This window comes from Solanum lycopersicum, chromosome 4, assembly GCF_036512215.1.
Source record: "Solanum lycopersicum chromosome 4, SLM_r2.1".
Classification (NCBI taxonomy): domain Eukaryota; kingdom Viridiplantae; phylum Streptophyta; class Magnoliopsida; order Solanales; family Solanaceae; genus Solanum; species Solanum lycopersicum.
Window position 1 is genome coordinate 20774605 of NC_090803.1, and position 25020 is coordinate 20799624.

Genomic DNA, 25020 nt, shown 5'->3' on the forward strand with positions numbered 1-25020 from the left:
CGTATCCCATAAACTGCCGATTAACCCGGGGTTCGATTCGATGAAGCAAAAGTCTCGGAATTTTGAACCAAAACTAAGTTTAAAGAAAAAAGAAGAGATCACCAAGCAAATAGAATATCAATTGGTAGAAGTGACACAATACCCAACTTAAGTAGCCAGTGTTGTTCCGGTTGCCAAGAAAGACAGAAAAATCAGAATTTGTGTCGACTACAGAGATCTCAATAAATCTAGCCTAAAGGATAATGCAGTCATTTGTGGGTTGTTACACAGGCTATCACCAAATTCTGATGGATAAGGAAGATGTAGAAAAGACAGATTTCAATACACCTTGGGGTGTATATCATTATAGAGTGATGCCATTTGGCCTTAAGAATGATGGTGCTACCTATCTAAGAGCTATGACAACCATATTTTATGAAATGATTCATAAGGAGATTGAAATATATGTGGATGACGTCATAATCAAGTCCCGTGAGAATTCGGACCACTTGACACATCTAAGGAAATTCTTTGATCGTCTGCATCGTTACAACTTGAAGTTAAATCCCGCCAAATGCACTTTTGGACTTCCAGTCGAAAAGTTGTTGGGATTTATAGACTGCAGAAAGGGTATTGAGTTCAACCCCTCTAATATCAAAGCAATTCAAGAGTTATCTCCGCCGAAGAGGAGAAAAGAGGTGATGAGTTTCTTAGAGAGGTTAAACTACATCAGTCGATTTATAGCTAAATCAACCGTGGTGTGTGAGCCTATTTCAATATGTTGAAGAAAGAAGCTCCGAGAAACTGGACTGAAGAGTGTCAGACTGCTTTTGATGCTATTAAGAACTATTTGTCCAATCCACCAGTATTGGTTCCTCCGCGAGAAAGGAGTCATTTGTTGATGTACTTTTCTGTCTCAGATAGTGCATTCGGATGCGTACTGGGTCAACACGATGAGACAAGAAAAAAAAGAAAAGGCTATATATTATATTATTAAAAAGTTTACTCCATACGAGTCTTTTACACTTTGCTGGAGAGAACGTATTGTGCTTTGACGTGGCTTGCCCAGAAGCTGAGACATTATTTATCTTTTTATACTACATACCTCATTTCCAGAATGGATCCACTGAAGCGAACCGGAAAGTTAGCTAAGTGGAAAATGTTGTTGAGTGAATTTGACATTGTGTATGTGACTTAGAAAGTGATAAAGGCATAGGCTTTGGCTGACCATCTTGCGGAAAATCCCGTTGATGAAGAGTATGAACGACCTAAGATTTATTTTCACGATGAAGAAGTGTCATTTATGGGTGAGTATATTTCTGAAGCATATCTAGGTTGTAGATTATTCTTTGATGAAGCTGCAAATCATCAAGGTAAAGGTATTGGAGCAGTCTTGGTGTCACAATCTTGTCAGCACTATCCCATGGCAGCTAAGCTTCAATTTAATTGTACAAACAACATGGCCGAATACGAAGCTTGTATTCCTGGTTTGTAAATAGACATCGACATGAATGTCCATGAATTGTTGGTTATTGGAGATTCAATTTTTTTAATTCACCAAGTTCAAGGAGAATGGGCTGTGAAGAACCCAAAGATTATACTTTACGTACAGTATGTGCAGAAGTTGTGTAAAAGATTTCGTAAGATGGATTTTAGATATGCTCCCAAAATACAGAATGAATTGGCCGATGCTTTTTCCACCATCGCTTTTATGATTAAACATCTGGATACAGATTATATTGATTCTCAGGAGATAGAGTTGAAAGAACACCCAGTCCATTGTTCTCATGTTGAAGCAGAACCGGACGGTCTGCCTTGGTATCTTGATATAACGAAGTATTTGGAGTCTGGAACTTATCCTGAAGATTCTACGTCTAACCAAAAGAAGTCGATACGCAGTATGGCTTTTAATTTCTTTTTAAGTGGAGAAATCATGTATAGGAGGAATCCAGATTTGAATCTTCTCAGATGTGTCGATGCCGTCGAAGCTACGAAGCTTATTGAACAGATACATGCCGGAGTTTGTGGCACGTATATGAATGGAATCACTTTGTCAAGAAAGGTCCTTTGAGCCAGGTATTTCTGGATGACTATGGAAAGTGATTGTTGCAAGTTAGTCCAAATATGCCATAAATGTTAAGTGCACGATGATTTGATCCGAGTGCCACCTCACGAACTTAATACTATGAGTTCACCTTGTCCATTTGTAGCTTGGGGTATGGATGTCATCGGTCCGATAGAACCAGACGCTTCTAATGGAACACATTCATTTTGGTTGCCATTGATTACTTCACCAAGTGGGTGGAAGCAGCTTCTTACAAGTCGGTAACCAAGAAATAGGTGGCAGATTTTGTTCACAACAATCTGATATGAAGATTTGGAGTTTCAGAATTCATCATTACTGATAATGGTTCAAATCTTAACAGTCACTTTATGGGAGATATTTGTGAACAATTTAAGGTCACTCATCCGAATTCAACTGCTTATCGTCCCCAAATGAATGGAGCTGTAGAGGCTGCCAATAAGAATATCAAGAAGATTCTAAGGAGGATAATTGACAATCACCGAGGTTGGCATGAGATGCTGCCATATACTTTGTTGGGTTATCGAACGACTGTCAGAACATCAATTGGAGCTACTACATATTTACTAGTATATGGAACAGAAGTAGTCATACCTGCTGAAGTTGAGATACCATCCCTAAGGATCATCTAAGAAGTAGAGTTGAGTAATGCTGAGTGGGTCAGCAAGCACATTGATCAGTTAACTTTGATTGATGAGAAGAGAATGTTTGTCCTTTTTCATAGTCAGTTGTATCGATAGAGAATGATTCGCGCTTTCCACAAGAGAGTATGAGCTAGAACTTTTGAAATCGGTCAGTTAGTAGTTAAGTGCATTTTTCCACATCAATACGAATACAAAGAAAAATTTGCACCAAATCGGCAAAGACCTTACATGGTTCGCAAGGTATTATCTGGAGGTGCTTTGGTCTTGTCTGAGATGTGTAACGACCCAAAACGAGCCGCGAGTGGCACCCACACTTACTCTCCTAGGTGAGCGAACCAACAAATTTAAACCCCAACATTTACCAACAGTTCAACTATAAATAATATAAATAATACGGAAGCTCCAAAAACTCATTATCAAAACCAATTAAATCAACTTCTAAAGTTAAATACTTATTATTCCAAAAATCTGGAAGTCATCACACCAAGAACATCTATCCTTGAATTTCTAAATCTAAGAGTATTTAAGAAGCTAAAAATAGTAAAAAGATGGTCCATGTCCGAACTTCAAGACATCACGATGTGAAAGAGAGAATTCAGCACGAGCTAGGAATAATAGCTCACCCTGAAATCTGATATGCTAAAGACTGGATAGAGTTGAGGACGAGTCGAAGTCGATGGCACGCTTGCTGCACTCCACAAATAACAAAGAAGAAAATTACAAGTAGGGGTCAGTACAAGGAACACGTACTGAGTAGGTATCATCGGCCAACTCGAAATAGAAAGCAATATATACTGAATAAATAATATAAAATCAACCATAATACTCAACAGGTAAAAATCAACAAGAATAAGAACCCTGGACAACAACACCAAGCACACCTATGAGGACTCAATCCTCCACACCATACTCATTTGGGAAATAGGTTCTTTGAATTTGAGTACATTAACTTAATTCAAGGTTCATTCTTTTTATCCTTATCGTGTCGGAACATGACACTTCGATCCCCTAATACTACCGTGTCGGAACGTGACACTCCGATCCCCTAATACTACCGTGTCAGAACATGACACCCGATCCCCTAATACTACCGTGTCGGAACGTGACACTCGATCCCCTAATACTACCGTGTCGGAACGTGACACCCGATCCCCTAATACTACCGTGTCGGAACGTGACATCTCAATCCATTTATCTCATTATTTTAGTTCATCAAGCCTTCTTTATGTCAAGGTCCATCTTAATAGAGAGGATTTAAGATTGAAGATTCAACAGTCTTATCATTCTGACCACCACAATTACACCATCACAACATACAAACACACCATCAAGCATATTGAAGACTTTACAATACCACCCAATACATATCAATCGCTATTTAGAGTTTATCTATCACTTAGAAATAAACCATAACCTACCTCCACTGAAGAATCATGATCAAGCAACCTACCTTCCCAATGCCTTTGCTTTCCTCTTCGTTCTCTCTTTGTCGCTCGTTCTCCCTCTCTGTTCTTTTTATTTTTCTTCTCCAGATTGTTTTTCTTTTACCCTAATTATCATATAATCAATTATAAAAGATGATAAAAGTAACCCACTATTTATTCCCTTATTAACTTCTTTAACGCTCAAGTAAATAAATTATTAAACTTACTCCACTAATTCCATAATTATAATCATGAATAGTCTAAAACGCCCCTTTAAAACTTTTAGCAGAAATCCGACCCAGTCGGGGTTACGCAGCTTGTGATGGTCCGTTGTGTCTACGATGGTCTGTCCTGCAGTTCCGTCACAAAGTTCAGAGAGTTAAATTCAGTAGTGAAGCTTGTGACAGTCCGTCTTATCTATGATGGTCCGTCCTGCAGGTCCGTCACAAAGTTCAGAGAGTCGATCCCAGTACCCAAATTTCAGAGTTGAAGTGTTTTGGAACGAAGACATTTGACGGACCGTCGTGCCTATGACGGCTCGTCCTACCTGTCGTCGAGGGTAATGAGGAGAGCAGCAGAAGAATTTACACAAGTATGGGACGACGGAGTCCATCACGGTCTGTCGTGTCCATGACGATCCGTCGTGTAATCCGTCGACCCAGTCAGTTTTTATCAAAAATAGTTCTACTGCTCGAACCGACTAAACAGGTCATTACAATACATACCAATTTACCCATCGTTCGTCCCCAAACGATCACAAGAAGATAAGCAAGGGCGAAAAAGAGTACCTGAATCTGTGAAAAGATGTGGATATCTTTCTTGCATATCAACCTCATTCTCTTAAGTAGACTCTTCAATTGGCCGATACTTCCACTGAACCTTGATAGATGCAATCTCCTTTGATATCAACTTACGGACCTCTCTACCTAAAATAGCAATAGGCTCCTCCTCATAAGACAAATTCTCTTCAAGGAGGACTGAATCCAAACGAATAATGTAGTTTCCATCCCCATGGTATTTTTTCAGCATAGACACATAAAATATCGGGTGCACTCCTGAGAGTCCTGGAGGCAATGCCAATTCATAAGCAACCTCCCCCACGCGCTTCAGAACTTCAAATGGACCAATATACCTTGGACTAAGCTTACCTCGCTTCCCAAATCGCATCACCCCTTTCATGGGTGAAACCTTCAGTAAGACTTGTTCACCCTCCATAAAATCCAAGTCCCTAACCTTTCGATCTGCATATTCTTTCTTCCTGTTCTGAGCTGCTAGAAGCTTCTCCTGGATGAATTTTACTTTATCTAACAATTCCCTCAAAAAATATGTACCCCATGGTCTCACCTCAAATGCATCAAACCATCCAATGGGAGACCTACATCTCCTCCCATACAGTGCCTCAAATGGGGCCATATCAATACTTGAGTAATAGCTATTATCGTATGTAAACTCTGCTAAGGGTAAGAAGTTATCCCAATGACCACCAAATTCTATCACACATGCACGAAGCATATCCTCCAACACCTGAATCGTTCGCTCAGACTGACCATCGGTCTGAGGGTGAAATGCAGTACTAACATCCAACCTAGTACCTAATTCAGCATGCAATGTTCCCCAAAATTTAGAAGTAAATTGTGTACCCCTATCTGATATGATGGAAAGATGAACCCCATGCAATCGAACAATTTCTGAGATATAGAGTTTGGCTAACTTTTTTGCAATGTAAGTTACCTTGACCGGAATGAAGTGAGCAGACTTAGTTAATCTGTCAACAATTACCCAAATAGAATCAAATTTACCCAATGTCTTTGGAAGACCAACCACAAAATCTATTGCAATTCTTTCCCATTTCCATTCAGGAATGGGCATCTTTTGAAGTGTTCCTCCGGGCCTCTAGTGTTCATACTTTACCTACTGACAATTCGGGCATTGGGCAACAAAATCAACAATGTCACTCTTCATTCTACTCCACCAGAAATGTTGTTTTAGGTCACGATACATCTTGGTTGCACCACGATGTATAGAATACCTTGAACTATGAGCCTTTGTAAGAAAAGTGTGAACCAAATTATCCGCACGGGGCACACATACCCTTCCCTTAATTCTCAAAACACCTTCCTTATCAATTATTGCCTCTTTAGCCTCTCCTCGTAATACCATATCTCGAATTCGGCTCAGCTTCTCGTCAGTAAACTGTTTTCCCTTAATCTTGTCAAGAAAAGAAGATCTTGCCTCCACACAGGCCAAAAATCCTCCCTTCTCTAGTACTTCCAGCCTCATAAAGTCATTAGCCAGAGTCTGAACCTCTCTAGCAAATGGGCGCCTCAAAACCTGTAAGTTGGCTAGGCTTTCCATGCTCCCTGTTTTTCTACTGAAAGCGTCTGCCACAACATTAGCTTTTCCTGGGTGATACAAAATAGTATTATCATAGTCCTTCAGTAGTTCCATCCACCTCCTCTGCCTCAAATTCAAATCTTTCGGAGTAAAAACATACTGTAAACTACGATCATCTGTATAGACTTCACACTTAACCCCATATAGATAATGTCTCCATTGCATTAATGCAAACACGGCTGCAGCCAACTCCAAATCATGGGTCGGATAGTTACGTTCATGTACTTTCAATTTCCTCGAAGCATAAGCAATTACATTTCTCTCTTGCATTAGCACCGCACCCAAACCAGAATAAGATGCATCACAGTAAACAATGAAATTCTTACCTTCCTTTGGCAAGGTAAGAATTGGTGCAGTAGTCAACAAGGTCTTGAGGCTCTGGAAGCTTTCTTCACATTCGTCCGACCATACACATGGAACATTCTGCTTAGTCAAATTTGTCAATTAGGAAGCAACAAAAGAAAATCCCTTGACAAATCGACGGTAGTAGCTAGCTAAACCAACAAAGCTCCTTACCTCTGTAATATAAGTAGGTCTTACCCAATTCTTCACTACTTCAATCTTAGATGGATCCACCATTACTCCATCCCTGGAAACCACGTGCCCCAAGAAGGACACCGAATCTAGGCAAAACTCACACTTGGAGAATTTGGCATAAAGCCTTTTCTCTCTCAACAATTCCGATACAATTTTCAAATGCTCCTCATGTTCTTTCCTGCTCTTTGAGTATATCAGTATATCATCAATAAATACAATAACAAAGAGATCCAGATACGGCTTAAAAATCCCGTTCATCAGGCTCATGAACGCAGCAGGGGCATTCGTAAGCCCAAAAGACATTATTTAGAATTCATAATGCCCATACCTGGTTCGAAACGCAGTCTTTGGCACATCTGCTGCCCGTATTTTCAATTGATGATAACCAGATCTCAAATCGATTTTTGAAAAGGTACAAGCACCTCGTAACTGATCGAACAAATCATCAATGCGAGGAAGAGGATACTTGTTCTTAATAGTTACCTTATTAAGTTGCCTGTAGTCTATGCATATCCAAAAACTTCCATCCTTCTTCTTCACAAATAAAACAGGAGCACCCCAAGGGGATGCACTTGGTCTAATAAAGCCTTTACCTAGCAACTCCTGATGTTGGGCCTTTAACTCCCTTAACTCGGCTGGGGCCATTCTATAAGGGGGTATGGAAATGGGGCGAGTACCTGGCTCCAGATCAATACAAAAATCAATATCCCTATCTGGTGGCATACCAGGAAGGTCTACAGGAAACACATCCAGAAACTCACGGGCTATCGAAACAGACTCAATCGAAGGTGCTTTGGAAGTATCATCCTTGAGATGGGCCAAGAAATCTAAACAACCCTTACTAATCATCCTCTTAGCACGAAGAAAAGAGATAATACGAACTGGGGTGGAAATATAGTCACCCTCCCACACTAGCGGATCTGTCCCATGCTTGGCCAATGTGACAGTTTTAGCATTGCAATCTAAGATTGCAAAATTTGGAGAAAGCCAAGTCATACCCAAAATTACATCGAAATCAACCATCTCTAGAATAATCAAATCTACATGAGTATTGCTCCCCACAAAAGACACAAAACAAGACCTATACACCTTATCAACTATTACAGACTCACCCACCGGAGTAGAGACATGAATAGACATGTCAAGCAAATCACAATGTAAATCAAGACCAGAAGCAAATGAGGAAGATACATATGAAAATGTGGATCCAGGATCAAATAATACAGAAGCCATGCAATCACAAACCAAAAGATTACCTGTGATAACAGCATCAAATGTCTCTACTTCAGACCTCCCAGGGAAAGCATAACAATGTGCCCTATCACCTGTCTGCCCATTGCCCCTACCATGTTGTGCTGTAGTAGTTCCAACTTGCCCGCCACCCCGGCTGATTTGGTGACCAACATTACCTTGTCCACCACGTCCTCCAGAATGGCGGCCTCTCCCATGACCACCTCTTCCTCTAATTATTGGGGGTCTGTAACTCTGTTTTGGACAATACATCCTAATATGTCCAGTCTCTCCACATCCATAACAATCTCTGGAGTCTAGCATAGGTCTCTGTGAGAATGACGAAGTCTGGGGATAACCTCCAAACTCAGAGAAATGTTTACTGGTCTGCGATGGACCCCCAGCTACAGCCTGTAGTGAAGTCTGAATAGGTCGGGCTGGGTAACCTCCTGAACTCTGCCCTCTGGAGTAAGAACCACTAAACTCACCTCCCGTACGGAACTTCTTAGAGGTCGACACCATGGTGAAGTTGTCTGGATTCACCCCCTCCACCTTATCACGACCTCTTGCCACTAATCCTCCTCGAGCTACAGCCCCAATGTTTGGCTCAGACGCACCCTGTCTTGCCAGTGTTGGTATTGGCATAGTTGTTGCTCTAGTTCTGACCATCTGCAAAATAGAGTGAGGTTGTCAGCTACCAATTTGTATCAACTAGATACCAATTGGATCCAAGTAATAGCACTAAAGAATGAAAGAATTGAATTTTCCTAAAGTCCTATAGCCTCTCAAAGAAAAGTAAGGGCGTCCCCTTACAGTTCCTCCAGACTCTACTAGACTCGTTCTTGTGTGAATAGACCAACGAACCTAACGCTCTGATACCAAGTTTGTCACGACCAAAAACGAGCCGCGAGTGGCACCCACACTTACTCTCCTAGGTGATTAAACCAACGAATTTAAACCCCAACATTTACCAACAGTTCAACTATAAATAATATAAATAATGCGGAAGCTCCAAAAATTCATTAACGAAACCAATTAAATCAACTTCTAAAGTTAAATACTTATTATTCCCAAAATCTGGAAGTCATCACACCAAGAACATCTATCCTCGAATTCTAAATCTAAGAGTATTTAAGAAGCTAAAAATAGTAAAAAGATGGTCCATGTCCGAACTTCAAGACATCACGACGTGAAAGAGAGAATTTAGCACGAGCTAGGAATAATAGCTCACCCTGAAATCTGATATGATGAAGACTGGCTAGAGTTGAGGACGAGTCGAAGTCGATGGCACGCTTGCTGCACTACACAAATAACAAAGAAGAAAATTACAAGTAGGGATCAGTACAAGGAACACGTACTGAGTAGGTATCATCGGCCAACTCGAAATAGAAAGCAATATATACTGAATAAATAATATAAAATCAACCATAATACTCAACAGGTGAAAATCAACAAGTATAAGAACCCTTGACAACAACACCAAGCACACATATGAGGACTAAATCCTCCACACCATACTCATTTGGGAAATAAGTTCTTTAAATTTGAGTACATTAACTTAATTCAAGGTTCATTCTCTTTATCCTTATCGTGTCGGAACGTGACACTCCGATCCCCTAATACTACCGTGTCGGAACGTGACACTCTGATCCTTTAATACTACCGTGTCAGAACGTGACACCGGATCCCCTAATACTACCATTTCGGAATGTGACACTCGATCCCCTAATACTACCGTGTCGGAACGTGACACCCGATCCCCTAATACTACCGTGTCGGAACGTGACACCCCGATCCATTTATCTCATTATTTTAGTCCATCAAGCCTTATTTATGTCAAGGCGCCATCTTAATAGAGAGGATTTAAGATTGAAGATTCAACAGTCTCATCATTCTGATCACCACAATTACACCATCACAACATACAAACACACCATCAAGCATATAGAAGACTTTACAATACCACCCAATACATATCAATCGCTATTTAGAGTTTATCTATCACATAGAAATAAACCATAACCTACCTCCACCGAAGAATCGTGATCAAGCAAGCTACCTTCCCAATGCCTTTGCTTTCCTCTTCGTTCTCTCTTTGTCGCTCGTTCTCCCTCTCTGTTCTTTTTATTTTTCTTCTCCAGATTGTTTTTCTTTTACCCTAATTATCATATAATCAATTATAAAAGATGATAAAAGTAACCCACTATTTATTCCCTTATTAACTTCTTTAACCCCCAAGTAAATAAATTATTAAACTTACTCCACTAATTCCATTATTATAATCATGAATAGTCCAAAAAGTCCCTTAAAACTTTTAGCAGAAATCCGACCCAGTCGGGGTTACGCAGCTTGTGACAGTCCGTTGTGTCTACGACGGTCCGTCCTGCAGGTCCGTCACAAAGTTCAGAGAGTTAAATTCAGTAGTGAAGCTTGTGACGGTCCGTCGTATCTACGACGGTCCGTCACAAAGTTCAGAGAGTCGATCCCAGTACCCAGATTTCAGAGTTGAATTGTTTTGGAGCGAAGACCCTTGACGGACCGTCGTGCCTATGATGGCTCGTCCTACCTGTCGTCGATGGTAATGAGGAGAGCAGCAGAAGAATTTACACAAGTATGGGACGACGGAGTCCATCACAGTCCGTCGTGTGATCCGTCGACCCAGTCAATTTTTATTAAAAAAAGTTCTACTACTCGAACCGACTAAACAGGTCGTTACAACATGGATGACACGGCATGGCAGAAACCAATCAACTCAGATGCTGTCAAGAGATACTACGTGTGAAGCTTTGATTTGCATTTCTGTTGTTTACTTGTAATATTCTCTTTGCTTGTATTTGTTTTGCTTAAATTTTTACCCCTCTTGTAATGAACTACGTCTGACTTGAATTCTAAACAATGAGATACGTAGGCGGTCTATTTTGGACTTGGTCACCCTATTTATGCCCTTTAATTATTTCTTTGTATTTGAACTACGTTCGGCCTAATTCTCAGGAATGAGATATGTAGGTGTCCTGTGTCGGCCTCGGCCTCGGTCAGTTTTCTTTATAAATTTTTTTATTTTGTTAATCTTTGAGGGGGGACTATGTTCGAATTGATTCCTGCCTCAATGGGGCGCCACAAGGGTTCGGTCATATCTCCAATAAGATTTCTATTTCTCTTCACAATAGAAACTGGGATAGAATTTTTGAGAGATTAAAAAATTCTCAAGAAGAATATTCATCCTCAGCAAGTCAAGACTGAAGATTTTTCGAGATTTGCAACTAGGACAGAATTTTTGAGAAGATCTCAAAAATTTCGCAATCTACTCAGTACAGTGGAAAGATAAGCAAGACAGTTAACTGGGACAGAAATTTTGAGGATGGCCACAAAATTTCAGCATCGGTTTATCTACAAGTCTGGAGTGACTCTGAATGATTCTCAGTGAATAATGAGACAGACCTTCAAGCATCAGACTCAAAGAAGTTTATTAAGCCTGATGTAACATGACTTGACAGTGATCTTTTTCAGATACTATTTTTCAAAATTTATTTCTCGTAAATTTTTCCTTTTTTTGGCATAAAATATTGTCTTATCTATCATGAATCGGGAGATTGGGAAATCAATCAGAGATGGTAGGACAAGGAACAGACAACTGAAGAAATCGACACAGATTAATTCGTCTTTAAAACTAAACAATTTTTCTATGGACGCAGGTTTATAGCTTTGCTCTGAAATCAGCAAATTCTTTCGAAGGATGAATATGGAGAAATCAAAGGAGGAGAAGACTATCCCAAAATCAATTGTTTTCCTAGAAGCAGGAATCATTTTATATTGCTTATGTCAGAGACTTGGAAATATGATCTGCTTATTTCAATCAATTTTCAACAACATGAAATTTATAAAGAAGATCCACCAAGATTTGAAGTAATCAAGCGAAAATCTTAAGGAAGAGTTTACGGTTTTCGTAAAGGACGTCATTTGCATCAAAATGTCAGATATGATATTATGTATTACCCGGAGGGGTCAGTTATTTTTTTGTCGATCAAGACAATATACTATTTGGAAGTCATTTTACCGTTATCATCATTGGAGACAATATGATTATTCAGAAAGCACCCAGATGATCACTATGTTGCTCGATTGAAGCACTATTATCATTTAGTTCCAAGGATGACATCAAGAGTCAATATTCATGCATCGCGACTCAATATTCATGCATTGTAGAAGATCATGCATCGTGAGTCTATATCCATGCATCGCGGAAGATCATGCATTGCGAGTCAATATTCATGCATCGCGAAAGATCATGCATAGCGATTCAATATCCATGCATCGCGAAACATCATGCATTGCGCGTCAATATTCATAAATCGCAGAAGATCATGCATCGCGAGTCCATATTCATGCATCGCGGAAGATCATGCAGAGGGAGTCAATATTCATGCATCGCGGAAGATCATGCATCGCGAGTCAATATTCATGCATCGCGGAAGATCATGCATCGCGAGTGAATATTTGTGTATCGCGGAATAAATTATGCATCGTGAGTCAATATTCGTGCATCACAGAAGATCATGCATCGCGATTCAATATTCATGCATTACGAGAAGATATTTATGCCTCGCAGAAATTTATGAATCGCGAGAATATTTCATGCCTCCTAGAAAGTTATGCATCGTGAGAAGATTTCATACCTCACAGAAATTATTCATCGTGAGAAGATATTCATGCCTCGCGGAAAGATATTCATAAACCACAAGAAATCACGCATCGCGGGAAGATATTAATGCCCTGCTAGAAATCATGCACTGCCAGAGGAGGAATCATGCATCTCAAGGGAAATATTTACCCCTCAACATCAACTGTATCTTTATTTTGCAAGAGCGAATGCCAAGAGAATCATCGAAAGTAATGAAGAAAATATCAGCATTGCATCAGTTTTATTTGTTTTGACACTAAATGAAGAGTGCATTGAAGATTACAATGCAAATACAGTACATAAGCTTTATTTACTTTACGTCAAACCAATCGAGTTGACGTCGAAGGTCGAGGAGAAAAATTAAGTGTCGACATGGTAAAAGATATTGTCTTCTATCTTAATTGCATTTTTAACCTGATGATTTCTTATCTCAGTCTTTGTCGAGAGAATCCAAAAGGATGAATTCTCCAAAACCACAGGTGCGGACGACGTCAAAGGGACGCAGCACAACATGGAAATTTTCTTAGAAGCAAAGTGGGACGTAGTCCAAAGAGGAGTGCCAAACTCTTTGGACGCGAGCAGAGGAGTGACTACCACCAAAATCAAACCACACCCTTATCAGAAGGCATGCGGGTTTTTCTTTTGGATTTTGTCAGTTTCGATTTTAAATCCGAAATTTCTATACACCGGGAGCAGCATTCCAATCTAAGTAACAATGTGTCAAGGGTTTTGGAAATTATGTCCGTGTAAGTTCTTAATTATGGGTGTGAAGTGCACCACATTCATGGCTAAGAGGTTACAAGCCTCCTTTTCATACTCTTTTGATTTGTCACTTGTCCGAAGCCAAAGGTTATCTAGCATAATACATTTTCTTTTCTACGATCGAGTCGAACTACATCATGTTGATTCCTAGTTTAAGGACATGTAGGAAGGCTCAACGTTGATAACTCGGCTGTATTACAATATTCTCTCTTAAATCCTATTCCCGAGCATTTCGGTCCATTCATAATTCGATATCGATTTGGCTGTTGATTTACTTAAAAATCGTGCGTTAAATCAAGCATATCGAACTACAAATGGCCTGAATTCTCATATAGCCTAAGATATGTAGGAATTCCATTTTTGGGGTTCGGCCATAATTTCTAAAGTACTTGCCGAGTCCTTTTCTTAAAAAATGAATGTGTGGTTGGACAAAATTGGTTAGGTCAATTTTAATTTTTCTCAAATTTCTTGCATCAATCCAAGTAAAATGAGGGACAATTGTTGACACCTAATTTTGACACTCCCCCGATAGCAATTAATTCACGAGCTTCTTAAATTCCAAGTGATTTAAAAAAACCAATATTTCACAAAAATTCAAATATTTACATGTATACATATACATACAAACTCACTTTTTTCCGAATATGTGGAAATCGTCTCAAAAAAATTTAAAATATTTTACTAATTAGTTACGTAATAGTTTATTTTTTTTAATTTTTATGATTACGTCAATTATTTTATTTCGCTAAAATTAAGAATTTTGTTTAGATAATTGATATTAATCTCTTTTGTCTAATTTCCTTAATACTTTAATTCATTTGGACAAAATCAATTCGGCCCTTTTATTATTCTCTGCAGCTCACACCATCAATATTCCCAGCCCGTTAATATACCTGCCTAACCCAAATTCCATTTTCTTTAACCTAATCCCCTAAAATGTCCAGCCTACTCCCTATTTCCCAAATTTCAACACAAATCATTAGTGAGGAAAGTCAAAAGAAAAACATAGAAGAAATACGCGTAAAACGATTTTCGTTTTTTAGGACATTTGATTCCTCCATGGCTCTCCTTTAAATTTGTTCTGTTCCTCCAAAGTCTTCGATGTCGTTCTTCGAGTGCGGAAGTCAGTGCTCTTTCATGATCGTTTTCGTCCCTGTTTTGCTTCACCTCGAAAGGTATTACTCATTTCATTTTGAATACCTGTTAGTCTGAGTGCGTATTCATTTGAACCTTATCTATGTGAATATTTCATATGTTTGCATTCGGAATATCTTTGACTCACTGTTAGTTGTTAATGAGTGATGGAATCTGTCTAAAAATCCATGTGAGTTCCTCTTTCTTTGTTTATTTTCATGGATTTTTAACGTTCATTTGGGTTTGTATGGCTGTTTGTATCCTTCTTAAATTCTTGGTTGTCATACTTGCCAAGAAAGATCTTATTACTTATTCGTTAGTCTTCACATTACTATTTAATATTCATTTTTGAGTAACTTTCATTAGATATTATATATCTTAAGGGTATCCAAGAGATCATCATGGCATTCTTGGGGTATGGTTTGGCACATATTTGCTTTGAATATGTGATCTTGCTTTCCGTATTGGATATTTCTGGGTTTAGTTTGATCGAGTCTGTTTATGTTTTTTTTCTTAAGATTAAAAATAGTTTTCCTGTTTGTTTATTGTTAGACTATAGGGAATCTTGATTTAAATTAGCTTGATGTATAAGCTTCGACCAATTTCGCTTCTCTCTTTTAGGATTATAGTTTATAAAAGTATGTTATTAATTTAGCTATTTGAATTTGTCCTTTTCTGCACTATTGGAAAATGGGTTTAACATGATATTTGTCCATAATGAGGATTAATAATATTTTATAGTGTTTTAGGGAATGAACCACCTCTAGTTTGGATTGACTGTTGCATCATGTGTCGAATGTCTTCATTGTGTCCCTTACTATACCGTTGTCATCATGTACCCAACTTTGTATTTGAAGTTTCGTCTAGATTATTGAAGTTCCAAGTATGAATTAGATTAATAAATGGCTAATCTAAGCTTTGTTCCTTCTCTTTTCTTTGTTTATTATCTTTCTTAACTAGAGACATTCACTATTTATGATATTAATAGGATAAAATATCAGTTTAAGTTGACGTTCTCTCTCGTTCCCGTATCATGCTAAATAATTCTTTAATATCCCATTCTTGACTTAAGTTAACAGAACTTTGACTTTAAATAATTGATATAATAGTTAGTCTTTATTTGTCTGAAGTTGTGGAATGGCTTGATCTAATTAGTTTTGTGTTTATGGTGATTCTCTCCTTTAAACATATGTGTCCTTTGCATGTTTTTGTGTCAAGAAGTTTTTTTTGTTAAGAGGCATTTGGGTACATTTAATAAAAATGCATTCTCATATAGTTTACTCTTTGAAGTATGCTAAAGTTTGTCTTCCGGCAATAATTTTATTTTTACAAATATGAGCGGTAGTTTGTTTGTCTCCTTTTTTATGTATCACCATCATGTGACATCTTACAATATTATCTCCACAACTTTCTCTAAATCTATTTTCACCTTTTGTGTTTAAAGGGTATTCGGTTACTTTATCGGGTTCATTGATTAGTCATTCTAAACTTTATTGTTTTATTTTTCTTGCATAAACGCCTTTGAACGACTTGCAAGGACTCCACTCTCGCATATCCTTGAGCCGCATCAAGTTAGCCTTATTATCAATAGGAGAATGGTGTACAGGTCCAGAAGTTTAAAGAATTGAAGAAAGTCGAAGAAGTTGGATTAGAAGCCCCCACCCCTTTTATTTTTCATGTTATCTATTTTTCATTATGTAACAGGCCTAAGGACTTATCGTTTTATAGTATTATTTGTTTAGACTAGGACAGGTACGAAAGAAAGTCGAATGGGTCAAAATCCCGAAATAGGTGGGTCCAAAATTCCGGTCAAGGCGAACAGAACCCGGATTTGGACTCAAATCTCTCTCTCTCTCTCTCTCTCTCCTCCCTTTTTCCTTCTTTTACTTTATGCGTTTATCAGTTTTATTTGTTGTTAGTTTGAAGTTAAAAAAACTCCTATTCCCCGCAAATATCTTAAATGTTTTATCAACTTAAAACCAATAAATTTTGCTAATAATTCACTTAGATAATAAGTTAGTAATTTAACTCTTTACTATTCCAAATATTTTTCAAGTCAAATCTAGTTTTTAGCAAACTTTGTTAGTTGCTGGAAAACAGTATTTAACGGGTATTTTAGGTGCTTTAAACATCTTCGTAAAATATAATATGAATCCCCGAACCCCTGTAAATGTTTTCAAAATGATTTTCTCTGTTAAGTTTTTTGAAAATAATAGTTTTCATAATTTCTCTTAAAAATTAAGTGGCGACTCTCTAAAGTCGAAAACTTACAAAAGAAAAATAAATATTTTTCCGATTTCAGATAAAACAAAGATAAAATACAACATTGAAGATGAAATTAACACACAGTAGCACAATGCTATAAACAAAATTTAATCCAACTTTAACTAGAAAACATGGGAGATTTAGCAAAACCATAGAAACAAGAATTAAAAATATGTATAGACCCACCAATAATGAAGATGGTGTTTAACATTGGGTTTATGAGTTTCTAGGAGCACAATATTTTGGTGTGGTCCGACACCAACCATCTAAACCACAACACTCTCCGGTAGAATATGATCTACCATTAGCTGTTCGTGCGCACCAAATTGATTTTGACATTGTACAGGAGCACAATATAATGTTGTGTTTCCACATTGTACTTGGTTGCTGGTTGATTCTTCAAGGCCAAAGATTGGGAGTTGAAAGGGATGAGATAACTCATTGGCTATGACCACCTTAAGGGGAACAAAACCAGTAGAAGTAAAAGGTATATTTCATTTTGTGAATGAATTGGTGAAATGTGGTTTCATATTTATACCAAAATTATGAGGGAATAATCTATAGCGACTAATATTCTATAAGTAAAAAGCAACAAACAAGAAAATTAATATAAACTTAGCCACTTACAACCACCAATCTAGCCACAACTGGCCACCATCAACAACAATCCTCCTTACCACCAATCACAAAAATCAATCATCGTCATCAGTAACAACCAGTCACTATTATATCCATAATCACTATTGATAAGTATACGATTAGTCGGCATTATATATCACTAATTGTCAACTTCATTCATCACATTCATTAAATATCATTATCACTATAACCATAATTATCAGTTGTCACCATTAACAACCGAGGTTAACACTACTGCCAAACACTATACAATAAAAACTAGCCACAACCATCACCATCGGCTAATACCAACCTAAATCGACACAAACAATCATCATCATTAATTATTACCAACATCTATCAAAATATAAAATATTTTACTGACATAATAATAGATTGATTTAGTATTTATTTGAAATTTTCAACAACAACATACTTAATTAGTGGGGTTTAGGGAGAAATAAAGTGTATGTAGACTACTACCTCATAGCGATAAAAGAGACCTAACATACCTGCGACAACTTTTTATTTTACAAATTTCTTATTAGTAAAAGAATTCATGTAGGTGTATATTTGATCCTTTTCACACATGTTATTATTTTTTTGACTTTTTTTTGTTCAACAACAAATTCAGATTTATTATTTTGATGATTAAATTATTTTTTTTATTGATTTTCTTCTAAAATATATTGTAGTCTGTAGATGGACCATTTTTTTATAAATACCAAAACAAAATTACAATATAGGCATAAAAATTAATTTTTAAATTACAATATAATAATAAAAAAAATTAAATTTTTTTATTACTTTTTTCCTCTTCTGTTCACACTTCAAGTAGTCCTAGATTTAGAAAGGGAAAACTTTAATATCAACAATATTTGGTAGATGAGAAATAACTTCACTTATAATTATTGCTCGTTAGAAGGAGTTTTTGTCGGTAATGACAGTCTCGAAAGGGGAGAGGAAGAGATGATACTTAAAATATGTATTTGATAAAAATTATAAATATATAATTAAAAGTTTATGTATCTTATAAAGTGTATATATAAAATCAAAATGGAAGGAACTTTCACATATAACCACTTAAAAGTTGTCTAATTATCCTCCATAATTATAGTTTGATAATTGCAATTTGTAGCTATATGTTATAGGGAGGACAGAGGAGATTGAGAGAGGAAGAGAGTAGGAAAGAGATGAATTGTGCTTGTATGTCGGTTAGATAATTGTATATTATACATATGTATTTGTATTTATGGCAAGCAAGACTGTGAGAGGGGGGAGAGAGTTGAGAGAGATTGGAAGAGAGAGGAGAGAGGTGAGTGAGATTGGGAAAGAGATGAGAGAGGTGAGCTAGAGGGGGCAGAGAGTGGAAGAGAAGTGAATTGTATATTTATATCGGTTAGACAATTGTATATTATACATATGCATTTGTATATATGAAAAGCGAGATTGGGAGAGGGAAGAGAGAGAGACGAGCGAGAGAAGGCAATAATTTGTATAATTCACATCTCATTTCTATAATTCGCGGCTACGTTTGTATAATTCTCTTGTTTTTGTATAATTGAGTAATCTAAAGTTTGAATTTTTACAAATATGATAAAACTTGAAATAAAAATTAACACAAACATAAACATATGAACTTAAAACAACTATACAACATATATTACACAAATTACATTATACAAAATCCAAAAACTACACGTTAATACAAACTTTAAAAGGTTATACACAAAAAGATTGAATGTATATGGTGAAAAAAACTGAAAAAATAAAGGAAATCAATACCGTCATATACAAATATAAACCAGTGTATACAAATATAAATCAAAAGAACAATTGTTAGTTGCGAATTATACAAATGTAGCGACTTATACAAATGTGACTAATTATACAATTTGAATCGGCCAATGTAATTAATAGTTAGTGTTAGTCGCGAGAGATAATTATAAAAAGTGAGAACTATGATCAGTAATTAAATAATATCAGTTTACTTCACCTCGTAATTTTTCCTAAAAATTATATATATATATATATATATATATATATATATATATATATATATATATATATATATATATATATATATATATATATATATATATATATATATTAAAAAAAGATTTACGATGTTAGAAAAATGGGGGAAAGAAAACATTCATGTTTCTAAATGTTTTTGAGAAACCGTGATGTGCTCCTAATTCTCGTTGCAGTTATATTCCATATTTATATACAAAGAGTTAGATATATCCGGGGGACAAAAAGAAAATAATAGAAATTATAATATAAAAAACTCTTGAAAATATAGATAATTAATTATTCTTTACATTCACTTTTACTTGATTCAATTTGACCTCACACACCTATTAAAAAAATAATTAATGATATAAATATTTTATCAAACTTCCAATATCAAATGATGTTTTGAAAAATGATCTAAAAATAAGTATTTGATAGTGAGGAAAAATAATGGAAACATATTATTATCTTTTTTTAATATATTAAAAATAACACGTGAAAATTAAAAAAAAATATTTGAAAAATAATATATAAGTGATATTTGTTATAAAATCAAGATCGTAAGAATATAATCATAAAGAGAAAAAGGCAAGAGAAGTCGATAGAAAAAGAGGATTTTCTTCCTATTCTAGTGTATCATACATTGAATATCTCTATTTACAAGTAGACAAATCATCTCAAAAGTCACTTTGATGAATGCCAAATTAATAGATACATCATGATCCCATAAAGATTCATGTTACCTTGGAAATATACATATCCAAGATAAGGATAAATCTTGGGAATACATAATCATCCTGGAAAAGGATAAGTTCATGAATAAATGGATCATCCACTTAGTTTAATGAATTTATAACACTCCCCCTTGGATGTCCATAGGTTATATGTCTCGTTAAAACCTTACTAGGAATAAACATGTGGGAAAAAATTCTAGTGAAGGAAAAAGAGTACACATATCTTTTGATTGCACTATTTGTTGTCTCATTAAAAACCTTGCCAGGAAAATTCAGTTGGACTAAACCTTGGTCAAAGAAAAAAAATTCAACGCGTATCGTACTCCCCTTGATCAACACATTACTTTAATTTCTTGTGATGATGTGATCCAATATCAACTTCTCAAATGTTGATAGTGTTTTTGTGATCAAATCACATTCTCGAAGATGTTGCATGGTTGAACCCACTCGTATATATAGTTATATAATTTTCATGGATATGACGAGGCTTTGAACTTAGCTGAATACATCTTCAATACATTCTATTCGTCATGACTTCGTAATTACAAGCAAATTGCTTATTCAACTTGTTCACAACAACAATCATCTTGTGGACACATTCATTTGTAAATGATTATCTTCGTACAGTGTGGTTGATAGTTCTTTTTCAAAGAAAAATCACACATTTTTCTGAATATGATGTGTCGTTGATCTCAACCAACATTTGCTTCATTGATCGCCAAGATATCATTGTGCCCCACATGTAAACAATTAGTGTGTTCGAGATCGAGCTTTACGTGAATCAGATAAATATTCTGCATCAACGTAACCAGTCAGCTTTGACTTGAATTCTTCGAAATAGAATAAACCCATGTCTATAGTCATTCTAATGTATTCAAGTATGTGTTTAGACCTATTTCTATATTCCTATGTTGGGGAGGAAATGAATCTTGCCAGTAAATTTACTGCAAAATAAATATCTGATAGAGTATTGTTAGCATAATGCATTAGTGGCCTGATTGCACTAAGATATGAAGTTTCATCACCATGAAGCTCTTCATCCTTCTTTTTGAGATCAAAGTGAATCTTTATATACATCAACCAATCTCATAATCATTGGGGTAATCAATGAATGTGAATAATCAATTTAAAATTGCATCAACACTTTTCTGTGAATGTGCACTGATAGACAAATATTTCATTTTTCAAATTATAAATCTGTAGGTCAAAAAAAAAATTTGTCTTACCAAGACGGTTTCATAAAAATACAAGGAAAATTAAGGTCATTCTTTTGTACCCTTTTCTTCCTTGACTATTTCAATCCATATAAGGATTCTTGAAGATTTATTGAAAAGTTTCTTTCAAACTCTTATATGCTTCAGACACCTCGATTAATTCAAGGATTTTTATACAACCTTCATTATTGTCTAGCTAGACAATATAATTATTCATTATATGCATTCAAGTTTTTCATATGTTGTCAAATCAAAACAAACCTCATTGCATCCACCACGGGAAAACACATCTCCAATAATGTTAGAAATTTTGCGACAAACCTTTATGCCCCAAGGCACAAGTTGTACTTGATATATTACGATTATACCATCACATAATAATTTATTGTACCCCACTGACATTATACCTTGATTTATGGACTATCAGTTCAAAACATCACTTCTCTAAGTGAAACAATATGCTTGAATTATGCATTTTACTTGATCAATCATTTATCTGTCCACACTATATGACATATTTGAATTAAAGATCCTCGTCACAATTTATATCATTGAGCTCTACCTCATATCAAAGATACCGTCGCGGTTATTTGATATCAATTCTAATATGAAATAACTTATCGAGATCTCTTCATTTTTTAGGTAGCTGAACCTTTTTCGAGGTTTTATGAAGTGTTATGTCTATGTGATCTTTTATAGCACTTGTCTCATTATCATGACCATATTGATCATCTGCTCCTTCCTTTTTCAAGGAATTTTATATTTGGAATCGATTGGTCTTACGCTTTCGGCATATTATAGACTCCGTCCTTCAAGGACTTCATATTGGAGTATTTGTAGCTGAATTATATCATAGGGTCAGTATATTTATCTAGCAATTGATTTTCAACATTATGCAAATGAATTATCCCTTGAACTTTAAGTTCACATATTTATTTAATGAGGATCTTAATAATTCATAATTAAACACACAAATAATTTTTCAACTGTCAATCATCTCTCCCTCTAATGTTAGAAAATCTAACATTCATCCCAACCTTATTTGGGAATTCATCTTTGTGCATGGTGGAACAATTAAAATCATAACCGCACATTCAACATTTAGATGAAAATTATTTGAATCCTGACCCTGAACCAATTTTAATAGGGAAACTTTGTTGACTTGATGCATACATGTATTGCTACATGTTAAATAAAATTATCTCATATCAAATTTTATTTGAGAGTTTTATTCTCATAACCGTGATTTATCTATAATAGGAGGCATAAAAATTTCTGCTAAATCAACCAGCATTATCAAAATAATTTCATAGTTTGGAACTGTGCTCTTAATTTAACAATTCGAGCAAACAACCTTACAAAAATCAATTTGTAAGTTGACAACAAAACACATGTGACCATCGCATAGATGCATTGATCGTATAGTTACAAATGATCCACATGATAGGTGAACGGGCCCATATTCACCTTTTTTATATGTTTCAAAAAATTTAGGAATTACAATCCCAACCTTAGCTGGTATAGTGATCGTTTTATCAAGAGAACAAGTAACAGAAGAGAATTCTTGAAGAATCTTTTATTTCTTCATCATATAATCCACATGAATTCTAAATTACATTTGCATCACATTTAAACTAGAATGGTCAAATGGTCATGCCAACTAATCTTTATCTTAGTACATTTACAGTTTACTTTTACATGTGATTTCTTCAGCATGTCCATGTTTGTGTGCAACAAACAAAAGGAAACAATGGGTAACCTATTTAGATAAATATTTATAACGCCTTTTGGTTGGTGATTTATAGTCTCAATATTTATTTTCAATTCATCCGTGTAATGACCCGTTTAGTCGTTTTAAGCAACAGACTTCAATTCTGTAAAAACTGGAAGAAGCGACGGACCCCACGACGGAACGTCATGGGCACGACGGACCGTCAAGGGGGTCTCGTCCCAAAATACTTAGAAAATCTGAAATTGGGTACTGAAAATCAACTCTCTGAATTTTGTGACGGAATGGCAGGACGGACCGTCACAGACCCTTGGTGGAAATTTGGGTCTCTGAACTCTGCGACAACCTGCTGGACGGACCGTCGCAGGCACGACGACCCGTCACAGGTTGCGCAAATCCCAGGCAGAGTTGGATTTCTGGTGAAGTTTTAAGGGACGTTTTTGGACTATTCTTTCCTTAATTATAGACTTCGTGGGTTTATATTAATAACTCAAATTCTTGAGGGTTAAAAGAGGTAACCCTAGGTTAATTAGCGGGGTATTATTGCCACCTTCTATTCTTAATTATATACTAATTAGGGTAAAAGAAAGAGGGTTGAATAAGAAAAAGAAGAAAAGAACAGAAAGAGAGGGAGAAACGAACGGGAAAGAGGAGAAACGAGAAGAAGAACAAAGCTTTGGGAACTTGCTTGCTTGATTTCTAATCTTCGGTGGAGGTAGGTTATGATTTTTATGCTTTCATAGTAAACTCTTAATAGAGAATGATATGTATTGGTAGTATTGTAAACCCTACTATATGCTTAATTGTATGTTTGCATGAATATGATTATGTGATTGTGATAAGATAAGCATGATCAAAAATATTGAATCCCAAATCTTGAAAAGAAACTTTAATATACATTATTAATGATGATGCCTTGGTATAGAAGAAGGCTTGATGAATTAAAGTAATGGGATTGAGGATGCCTTGGTATAGAGAAGGCTTGATGATTTACAGAATGATATTAGTGGATCGGAGTGTCACGTTCCGACACATAGATTTAGTGGATCGGAGTGTCACGTTCCGACACTTAGATTTAGTGGATCGGAGTGTCACGTTCCGACACATGTAGGGGATCGGAGTGTCACGTACCGACACATGTAGGGGATCGGAGTGTCACGTTCCGACACATAGAATTAGGGGATCAGAGTGTCACGTACTTACACATAGCAGTAGGGGATCGGAGTGTCACGTACCGACACAAGAGGAAGAAAGATAATGAATCTTGGAAGATGATAATATACTCAATTTAATAAAACGTAATTCCCAAATGAGTATGGTGTTGAGGCTTGAGCCCTCATGGATGAACTTGATGGTACTTACTGATGATTATAGTACTTGTTGTTGCTACATGTTGAGTTTTATAGTTGATTTATGATATTACTTGATATATACTGTTCTCTATTTTTAGTTGACCGATGATATCTACTCAGTACCCGTGGGTTGTACTGACCCCTACTTTTATGTCTTTCTTCTTGTTATTTGTGGAGTGTAGCAAACGTGCCGTCATCTTCGACTCAACAGTAACTCAAGCCAGTCT

General features: G+C 36.2%; 1 protein-coding gene and 1 long non-coding RNA gene across 2 annotated transcripts; both read left to right on the plus strand.

Annotated features, from left to right (window-relative positions):
* Window positions 1-2164: 2164 nt before the first annotated feature.
* On the plus strand, window positions 2165-2694 carry LOC138347994 (uncharacterized). The gene is made up of 2 exons (XM_069296600.1): window positions 2165-2304; window positions 2406-2694. Exons 1-2 carry the CDS (start codon window positions 2165-2167, stop codon window positions 2692-2694), a joined length of 429 nt encoding a protein of 142 aa, XP_069152701.1.
* Window positions 2695-14639: 11945 nt separating this feature from the next.
* On the plus strand, window positions 14640-16611 carry LOC112941266 (uncharacterized). Its single transcript, XR_003246352.2, has 2 exons — window positions 14640-14906; window positions 16403-16611. It is a non-coding gene; the product is annotated as an uncharacterized lncRNA (long non-coding RNA).
* Window positions 16612-25020: the final 8409 nt, after the last annotated feature.